Source organism: Microchirus variegatus, assembly GCF_963457635.1.
Source record: "Microchirus variegatus genome assembly, chromosome: 10".
Lineage (NCBI taxonomy): Eukaryota > Metazoa > Chordata > Actinopteri > Pleuronectiformes > Soleidae > Microchirus > Microchirus variegatus.
In genome coordinates, this window is record NC_139811.1 from 14,157,522 (window position 1) to 14,168,065 (window position 10,544).

At 39.2% G+C, this 10,544-nt stretch overlaps 2 protein-coding genes across 2 annotated transcripts in view; both read left to right on the plus strand.

Annotated features, from left to right (window-relative positions):
* The window catches only part of grid2ipa (glutamate receptor, ionotropic, delta 2 (Grid2) interacting protein, a), a gene marked incomplete at both ends in the record, with an annotated part of 21,772 nt that extends 17,882 nt beyond the window's left edge, over positions 1 to 3,890 (plus strand). Inside the window, 2 exons of the mRNA XM_083895810.1 lie at positions 25 to 161; positions 3,708 to 3,890. Of these exons, the coding sequence (XP_083751936.1) occupies positions 25 to 161; positions 3,708 to 3,890 (320 nt within the window). The remainder of the gene's footprint in view (positions 1 to 24; positions 162 to 3,707) is intronic.
* Positions 3,756 to 9,994, plus strand: slc5a11 (solute carrier family 5 member 11; the record flags this gene model as incomplete). Its single annotated transcript, XM_083896789.1, has 15 exons — positions 3,756 to 3,851; positions 5,170 to 5,241; positions 5,434 to 5,538; positions 5,644 to 5,703; positions 5,802 to 5,906; positions 6,041 to 6,146; positions 6,231 to 6,311; positions 6,394 to 6,599; positions 7,500 to 7,635; positions 7,977 to 8,084; positions 8,183 to 8,333; positions 8,579 to 8,747; positions 8,985 to 9,200; positions 9,504 to 9,675; positions 9,759 to 9,994. The coding sequence occupies exons 2-15, from the start codon at positions 5,173 to 5,175 to the stop codon at positions 9,992 to 9,994; spliced, it is 1,920 nt and encodes a 639-aa protein (XP_083752915.1). The 5' UTR covers positions 3,756 to 3,851; positions 5,170 to 5,172.
* Between the last annotated feature and the right edge of the window lie 550 nt (positions 9,995 to 10,544).

Consider the following 10,544-nt stretch of genomic DNA (forward strand, 5'->3'; position numbering starts at 1 on the left):
TTTTGGAAAACAGTCACCCAGCAGTGCAGTCTCTGGAGTCCTTGCAGCAGAGAGCAATGGAAGAATTCAACAAAACGGCCTCCTACTTTGGAGAAGACGGCAAAGCCACCAACACTGAGGCCTTCTTCGGTATATTTGCGGAGTTCATGAACAAGTTTGAGGTGAGGACGGAGGATTCTGCCCATCCATTTATTCAAACAATTCCCGTTCTTTTAAAGAGAAAAAAACAGAGTCGTGAGTGCATTTGTGTGAGATGTGAGATGTCTTTTAAGCTACATTACAATAGTGATGTAGTGAAGTCTACAGCAGGGGGCTGTGTGAATATTTATGATGATATATTTGTTCATGAAATGAGTTCAGCGTTAATTTTTTTTAGTATTTTTTATTTTTTTTTGCATAATCCTGCTGAGAAAAATGAATATAAGTTTGTGTTGTTTTAACCACAGAGAGCTCTAAGTGATCATCAGGCTGCAGAAACCCTGAAGAGCCCCGCAGTCCACGAGTGGCCTCCCCACTGGCCTGGTAACACACACACACAAACATATACATATACATATAGATATTATATGAACTGTAAACTGTGCATGCTCTGCACAAACATGGGTACACAACATTCATTGCACATTTTACAGCAAAAAGAGCTGTTTTCATACTGTGTATGTACATGTTCGTGTGGTTACATCAAGGGAGACGGAAAGAACTGTTTTGCGTTATACCAGTGATATTGTGTACGAGTCCTTTCGCAAGATTGGTTTTGTCGAAGTCGAAGACTTGTTTAGTTAAGACGTGAAAATGTCTGTACTTTAACAACATTTTAGTTCATCCTAAGTTTTCTTTCTCTAAGCGGGAGTTTTGTTCTCTTCTGTCAGTGCAATATTACAATTGTGCAATAAAAAAAGTTTGTGATATATCCTTGGTTAAGATTTACAAACCTCATTTTCAGAAAAGTTGCGACGCTTTCTCCAAGTGCAATAAGAACTACGATCTCTAAATTTGTCTTTACTTGAACCTCTCTCTGAACAGTAAAATTACAAAGCAATGATTGCAAGTGTTTTCACTAACTAACTCCACTGTTCAGGAAGTTTCCACAATGAGCAGGTTAACTGATAAGTGAAGTTATAAAATTGGCTATAAAAGGATCATCTGCTTAGTCTCTGAAAGCAAGGATGGGTCGCGGTTCGCCGTTTTGTGCCAAACTTTGTGAGAGCAGTGACAGTCGGCTCTAAAAAGACTCTGAGGAAACTTTGACTAAAGGTTTTTTTGAGTTTCTAAATGTATTTATTTTTAAGTAAAAGAAACAAGTTTGTCAGTGAAAATACTGAAAATCTCTTTGTCGCTCTGTGACCTAAATCAGAGCTCAAGTAAATTAATAAATGACAGATTTGAATGATTATTGCATTTTATTTTTTAGAAAGTGTGCCAACCTTTCTAGAAATGGGGTTCAGTAAGAAAACTTGAAAACCTTAATATAGATGTTTATTTCAAATATATCTACATGCAGTCGGTGGCTTGGAAGAACCTCGAAAAGCATTTTTCTTAGTTAACATGTTTGTTATTTTTCTAAGCAGCCCACCACTCTGAATGTAATATAAGTTCATGACTAAGTGTAGCTTATTTTCTCAAGTACATGCTCATCCACAGCAGCTCTGCTAATAATAGACTCATTTACTGTATTCTGTTTATACTTCTACTCCATTTGTAACTTTAATAACTTTCTATCCATGTTACTGATATTGAACGATACCTCGACCTCAATGAACTTGTACATATGAAATAATGTCAACAGCAGGAGGTTGGCACGTATGACTTGAGATACAATTTGTTCTAAGAATCATGTTACTTGTGTATTTTAGTCAGTAATGGAATCTAATAACCGGCTGTGGAAGTGGGATTTTGTGGAACTCAGAGCGGGCAGTGTGCAATATGTGAGCGTTTAGCTGTATTCTGCTATAATACACGTTAAACTGTAACAGAGTTATCTTGTGTTAGCACTGTTCCGCATGAGAGTAAATGTAATGAAAATATATGCTACAATATATATATGTATATATATATATATATATGTAAAGCACTTTAGTGTGTCACTCAGATAGTCATTTGACTGTGCACAGACAGAGAGAACAGCCATGTCATTACATGTAGAGCAGCTGATTCTGTATTTTTCATAGATTTCCAACTAATTAAACAACATACCAGCTTATCAGTGCTTTGTAAAAGTTAGTCTCCAAGTGATCTTTTAAAGTGCTAAGCTTAGCTTCTCTCTTTGTCCGGGTTATTTTTCCTAAATTCAAACTGTTTTGTCTATTTAAGACCAATAAAGTGATGCATCTGCATTTTGTATTGTGTCCTGGTGATACTGGAAAATATAGAGTTGTATGAAATCGATCTCTGTGTGTTTTTAAAATGTCGTGTCGTGTGCCGAGTGTCAACATGCCAAATGAAAGTGTGTTACCTAACGGAGAACTCCATAGACACTAGTATATTATTGACAGTGCAGAGGTAATCTCACCTGTATGACCCCTATGTGTCTACATTTACCTTCAACTCTGCAATAAATATTCATATTCTTTACTACTTCCGTGTAACTGCTGTTAAAATACCTGCAATTGCTGCGATATCTCAGATTAATTTGTTCTTGTGAGATAAGCCTTTATCTTAATCTGTGTATTTCTACTCTGTACACAGACACTGGCCTTTCACTAACTTCGACTATGTCACGTCTTACAGTCTCTTATTGTGTGATTAGTTAAATAAAGTAATTCCGCAATCATCTAGCTCCTCCACTGACAGTGGTGCTGTGTTGTGGCGTATACTTCTCAGTGAAGAGCAATAAACCACTTACATTTTAACCAAACCGTCTCACACACACGTGTGGAGTGGAGTTTGATCTTTTGGTGACTGAAGGAAACCTTGCGACAAACATGAGCTTCCTGGGATCATCCCCACGTTATTTGTCACGCCCATATATTAGGGAAAATAACACAGGACAGTCCAGCTGTGGAAGGATACTCAGTGTGGCCACTTGCTAAAAGGTGAGTTTCTTTTCTTTTCTTAAACAACACAGTACCATCTCTAAAAGCCACTGAATCGGTAGCAACCGGACTAGTGGACGCTTCACCTCTTATCCAAGAGACGACTTCAGAACTGAGAGGTGAAATGTCTTCAAGAATGTCCAGTTGTTACGTATTCAATGACCTTTGGAAAACCATGACATGGATGAATGATCGACGCAGACAAAAACATTTTCATCCAATGCAGAGCCAGATACACAGCTGTAAAACTATATGTATGTAATGTATTATTGTGTCTTCTTTGTGCTGCATTTTTCCCCCTCTCGCTCTAATCATTCCATGTAAATCCACAGAGTTGATGTATTAATCAGTTTAACATGAGGCTTCAGCAGCCTGAAATACACAAATCAAGTAGCTTTCTAAGTGACCGTTTTAGTTCAGCATTCCCAATTGTGTTTGCACTCTTCCTTATCTGAGCACTACAAGACGTGAACCTCTCCTTAGGGTATTTAAATAAAGCCTTGCAAGTTTCCACTGTCTCTTTGCAGACACCTAATTTGCATTCGAGTATTGGCCTTTCTGCCAAGAGATGTTAAATGCTTTACTGGGCATCAATTACAGTAATTACATGTGCGGTTTATTCAGTTTCCGAATCAAATTTGATTCTTATAAATGTACTCATGTCTTGGTTTCCAGATGGTTGACCTTACCACAGGATATCAATGGACCAATGTGACTCCGTCTCCATCGCCCTCTCCTGGGGCCGGAACCACTCTGGTCGCTGTGGATATAGTTGTGCTGGTGATCTACTTTCTGCTGGTGCTGGGAGTGGGATTCTGGGTAAGTTATGAGGGGATAAGAGACCGGCTTTTGCTTTAAAAAAAAATAAAATATATATATATATATTATTTACCATTTGTTACGTGTGGTACTCAGTATTGTATAAAGTACCTAAAAGGGATACTTGAGTATCTCTCCCGAAAATAACTTTGGTAGAAGTTGAAGTCACTTTTTTTTATAATATTACGTAAGTAAAAGTCTTAAAGTGCACTCAACAAAAATATAAATACACAAAGAAAAACTTGTAGCTATTGTTATGTAACAAAACTGAGTAACTATCCAAAAATAACAGTACAACTTTATCAATAAAGTTGCTTTAATTTGCGAGCATTGGGATCAATTTCAACGCCTATGCGTCTACACGCCTATCCAGAACATCCCAAAGGTGTTGGATAGGTGACATGTCTGGTGAATACGGCGTCATTCAGTTGTGTTGCCACAGCTGTAACACTCAACCCAGCACTCAGCATGCCAATGGCACGCCCCCTCATGATTTGTGACATCTGTGGCATATTGACAAAGTGACAAAAGTCCACATATTGGTGTGCCCTTTTATTGACCAGACCATAAGGAGTGTCTGTGTACTGGTCACGCATATTGACCACCACTCTGCCATGCTCCATGACTCTCGTGAGTTGAAATACTCAATCTTAGATTGGAGTCAATAGGAGTGGCCAAGTGACACTGGACTACTGGGTTTGAGCAAAACAAATCATTCCATAAACAAATGCATCAAGAATCTGAGCAAATGTCACAACATTCTATTTTTGTTCACCATTTCAAGTTTATATTTTTGTTGAGTATATATGACACTTACTGTACTTAAGTATGACAAGTAATTTTCTGATATAAAATGTACTTAAGGTTTAGAAGTAAAAGCATTAAAGTTGAGTTGTCTTTCAACTGGAAAGTTGTGGGTTCAAATCCTGGCCTCTGCTAGTATGTGTCCTTGAGCAAGACACTTAACCCCATGTTGAAGTGTGTGAATGTGTGAATGTCAAAACCATAAAGCAGCTCATCAAGACTAGAAAAGCTCTATATAAACACAGACCATACCAACTCTTCTGATTTTATTTGGTAGTAACGAGTAACAAAGATAGTTAGAGGAAATATAGTGGAGTAAAAGTAAAAGTTGCTAGAAATATAAGTGACAAAGTAAAGTACAGATACGTGAATGTTGTACTTAAGTACAAAAAAATTGATTTTGGAAACAACTTTTACTACATTTTCAATACATCATCTAGGAATCCTGATATGAATCATCGTGTCTTCTTTTACATGCATCTCTAAGTCATTTTTAAAACATGTTTTCTGTCAGTCTATGTGGAGAACAAAGCGCAGTACAGTGGACGGATACTTCCTGGCTGGGAAGAGCATTACCTGGTGGCCCGTGAGTTGAAAGAAAACACACATATACTGATTATTAGATTACAACAAAAATACTACAGTCTTGGAAGTGACGTATATTTTTATCAGTAGAACTTTCACCTCTAATCTTTGACATTTTTAAAAGTGAAATGGAGGACATATTCTCTCAAGTTGTTATTTACAGATCCTGATTTTTGACTCTGTCTGTATTTAGGTTGGCGCCTCCCTGTTTGCCAGTAACATTGGCAGTGGGCATTTTATTGGTCTGGCAGGTTCAGGTGCTGCAGCAGGAATTGGGGCAATTGCATATGAATGGAATGTAAGAGGTTGCATATATGATATCATAAGACACATGTATGTATTATAAAAACAGTTATCTATCACTTTAAAGAGTATTATAGTGTTGATATCTGTTAATCACCAGGGTATGCTGATGGTACTGCTGCTGGGATGGCTCTTCCTGCCCATTTACATTGCCTCTGGGGTGAGGTGTCTACATGCAAACAGAAAGAATATTCCACTTCACTGAACATGTGCACATGCATGACTGTCGTCCTTTTGTTTGATCTCTTTCTTTTCCAGGTAACAACAATGCCAGAATACTTGCAAAGGAGGTTTGGTGGGAGAAGAACACAGTTATTTATAGCTGTCCTGTCCTTGTTTATTTACGTTTTCACGAAGATATCAGTAGGCTTCCAATCCACAATAATCCTGCTTTCTGTTCATGATGTGTTCATGATTGTTGAAGCTTTTGCACCTTCTTTTATCTGCCTTTCTTTCCCCTCCCATTCCTCTGCTTTCTTGTGTGTGTTTCTCTTCAGGTGGACATGTATGCTGGGGCTTTGTTTATACAGCTCGCTTTACAGTGGAATATCTACCTGGCTGTTGTGCTGCTGCTGACAATCACCGCTCTCTACACAGTAGCGGGTTAGCATTTTCCTTCCCTCGATATCATAGAATCTCTCTCTGTGAGCTATAGATTGACTACATACGTTGTACGTTGTGTTTCAGGCGGTCTGGCTGCCGTCATCTACACGGATGCTGCTCAGACTGTCATCATGTTGGCAGGAGCTCTCACCCTCATGGTTTTCAGTAAGTAATGATCCACAGGAGTCTCTCCCAGTCAGCAGCACTGTATAATCTCAATAAATGACCATGTGATGCCCTTGTGGAGGCTTTGCTGAGGTGGGAGGCTGGAACGCTCTGATGGAGGGATACATGCACGCCATACCGTCCATCCGTGTGCCAAACTCCACCTGCGGCATCCCTCGACATGATTCGTTCCACATATTCAGAGACCCAGTGAACTCTGACATGCCTTGGCCTGGGGTTATCATTGGCATGTCAATCCCCTCTATGTGGTACTGGTGCTCTGACCAGGTAAGAATGATTAAAAAAATTTATAAATGTTATTTAGTGTGTAACTTTTCAAATATAAATGAATGTGTGTTACATTTAAACCTCAATGCCAAATGACTTCACATAGTGCTGATTAGAGCTGCAACTAACCATTATTTTCGTATTGGATTAATCTGTTGATTATTTTCTCGTTTGCTCTGGTACATATTATGTAGAGAAGCCGGCAGTGTTTTGGTAATTACTCCGTCTTCCTCAGGGGGGCGCTAGAAGCTCCAGTGCTTAACCCATTGCCACTGGGACTGGCATTACCAACTTGGACACAATTTTTATCCTTAAATGTATTCACTTGTCAAAGTTTTTTTTTTTTTTTTCAACAATTCAAATTTCTTATGAGTGTATTACTCAATATTCCTGGTACTTTGCAGTGGAAATGCTGCTTTACTTTTCTCACCAGACAAACTACAACCCAGACATTGTGTGGTTTCCTTTTTCCATTCTGATCCAAAACATATCTCTTAAAAAAAAGTGATTATATACAAATCAAATCAAGACTCATCACACCCCGATCACAAACTATTCGAACTATTCGACACAGATCCATAAAAACCAGGACAAACATATTAAAAAACAGTTTTATCTCACTGAACAGTGCTACCAAAGCATAGCTTTTTAAGTTTTACATGTTGTGAATGTGGATTTGTATGGGTGGGATATGTGTGGGGTGTGAGGCTTTTCTATGCTCTTTTTTTATGTCCATAGGTACTTTTTACTTATTTATTGATACTTTTGCACTGAACGAGGAATGCACTTAATTTCGTTGTACCTGTCCCAATGACAAATAAAGATATTCTGTTCTATTCTAAATATCCCAGTTACTCAATAACTCAAAGTTGCTGCTGGTTGCTGACTGTTTTTCTGCAGGTGATAGTGCAGCGCTCCCTTGCTGCGAAGACACTGACGCATGCGAAAGGAGGCTCACTGATGGCTTCTTATCTAAAGATTCTGCCTTTCTTTATTATATTGCTGCCTGGCATGATCAGCAGGGTACTCTTCACAGGTGTGATATGCATGCATTTTTTCACTGAATTTGTTATTTACTTACAGTGTGTAACTACATATGACTTTACTGACCACATGAACCCGATGAACCAGTCTCTGCCAGGTCTCTCTTATATAAAAAAATAATGATTTGTAAAATAACAGGGTGATCGCAGGGTCTTAAAAAGTATTAAAAGTTGATATTTAAATATTTCCGGGAGGTCTGAAATTAAGTGACCCAGTTTGTCTTCAATAGAGAGTGCATGGGTGTGTAATGCTGATGTTTTACAATTTAAATTGTGACATTAAAATGTGGCTAAATGATCAGATGTTGATATTTTAGTCTTTGTTGTGTTTTAGATGATGTGGCGTGTGCAGATCCTGATATTTGCAATGCGATCTGTGGCAACCCAGTGGGCTGTACAGACACGGCCTATGCCAGACTGGTCATGGAACTGCTGCCTGCAGGTGAGACACCGCTGTCCTCCTGTTACAGGTCATGTCCTGCCTTTTGCTCTCCTCCAACCCAGTTTGTGTGTGTGTGTGTGTGTGTTTTTCTTGCCCAGGAGTGAGGGGTTTGATGATGGCAGTGATGATTGCTGCCCTCATGTCCTCGTTGACCTCCATCTTCAACAGCGCCAGCACCATTTTCACCATTGACATATGGAGGACTTTTAGATCCAGGGCGTCTGAGTGGGAGCTCATGATTGTGGGAAGGTATACGTGAACACATCTGGATAAACATACAGTACATAACCGATGGTTCTAGTGTAGTTGAAGCACAGTCTGTATCTGTGTGTATACCACATAGTGAAACAGTGTCTTGTTTTAAAAAGTGTAATTCCTTTATGTTAGTTATATGTTAGTATGATATGTTAATATGTTAGTTGAGAAAAGTCCATAAAAAGAATTGTTTTTCACTGAAACATTGATTTACGGGGTTTCCACATGCACACCTGCAGGGTGTTTGTGCTGGTGCTGGTGGTTGTGTCGGTGCTGTGGATTCCTGTCGTTCAGGCCAGTCAGGGCGGGCAGCTCTTCATCTACATCCAGTCCATCAGCAACTACCTCCAGCCCCCAGTGTCCATCATCTTCATCATGGGCTGCTTCTGGAAGAGGACGAACGAAAAGGTAAGGAGCATAATGAATTCTGTCCTTGTGTTTTTTTTTGTTTTTTTTTTTTAAATCATGTATGTGAGGCAGTTGTGTGTTTTTTTTTTAGTGCAATTGTGAGTATTTAAAATGTTGTGTTCTGTTTTTCACATTTCCACTGTGGCATGGCAGTGTGAACATCATTTCACATTTAATTTAAGGGGAAAAAAAGAGCAATTTATTTGGATATGACCTAATTGCATCTCACTCTATCAGGGTGCATTCTGGGGCCTTGTTATCAGTCTGCCGATAGGCTGCATCCGCATGGTGTTGGACTTCATTTACCCTGCGCCTCTTTGCTATGAGGAGGACACCAGGCCTGATGTGTTAAAATACGTCCACTACCTCTACTTCTCCATGTTGCTGTCCTTCATCACCCTGGTTGTGGTGGTTGTCGTCAGCCTGGCCACAGAGAAACCCAAGCCGGAGCAGGTGAAGTGACAGATCTGTTTACATGACCTCACTTATTGCCTTTCATATATTTAGCATGCATATTGATCATTGAGGGCTAAAGAAAGAGCACTGCACAACAACACAGGGATCTGCAGCAATACAACACCAGTCAGTAACACCTCGGGGTATTTTTAGGACTGATTTGAAAACTAATGCCATGTGTTTTTATGCTAGAGGTGTCAGTTACCGTTACGAATTCACAGTTTTGTGTTAAAGTCAAACTTCCTGAAATCTATACATGAGGACCAATCATTTGAATGCTCATCCCCCCTCTCTTTACAGATCAGTCGCCTTACCTGGTACACAAGGTATGACCCAGTGGAACCCAAGGAGCAGCATGTGTTCACAGTGACAGAGAGCAGTAGGTCCATAGATGTGATCACAGATGAGATAGGAGTTGAAGGGAAAGAGCAGCAGGACAGCAACAATGGAAAAACATGTCATCACAGGAAAGGTGGGACTCTTCTGTATTCTCTGATTTTATTTGACAAACGAACAATATTAAACGTTTTCCCTTCACTTCCTTTAATTGTCTAGATTCTTCGTCTTCTGTGTCCAGCGTCCAAAGCCAGTCCAGGCTGATATCAGCCTTCTACTGGCTGTGTGGGATGGAAAGACGGAGGGAAGGGGAGAACAATCCTATGGCGACTCCTGCGCCCGAACAAAGCACGATCTGTTCTTTGCAAGAAAAGCCACGTCTACGAATCATTGTCAACATAAACCTCGTCATTTGTCTCTCCATAGCTTTCTTTATCATTGGCTACTGGGCATAAAGAGAAGGTAACAACACTTTGAATGGAGACGTGGTGCGCAGATTGGGTAAAATGTCGTGTACAGTTTTTAATGTTTTATTTCACAGAGAAAAGCTAATGTTGTCTGTTTTTTATTTGATTTGAAACAGTAAAATAAGATGCACCCATAGCGCGACACTATACTTCATTTATAGACTTGACAATGTCTTGTCCTGAAGTATCAATAAAATTAATGAATGATGAAAAATTCACCTCAAATAAAAGACATCTTAAACAACATTAAACCATGACATTTTGTTATCTTGGTAAGATACTTGTGTTTTAATCAAATGTCGACTACAGGGTGTCTGCGGGGTCTTGAAAAGTATGAAAAGTTGATCAATCAATTTTGGGAAAATTAAGGCCCTTTAAGGTACTACTCAACCATTTGGTCGACCACACTTTAAGTCACTTTATCTCATTGAAAAATGCATCAAGCTGAACTCACTAACACTAAATTAATGTGACTTGTTCTGAATGTTGTACTTTATAAATTATGCAAACCAGGTTTATTATGAACAGACATCTCAAC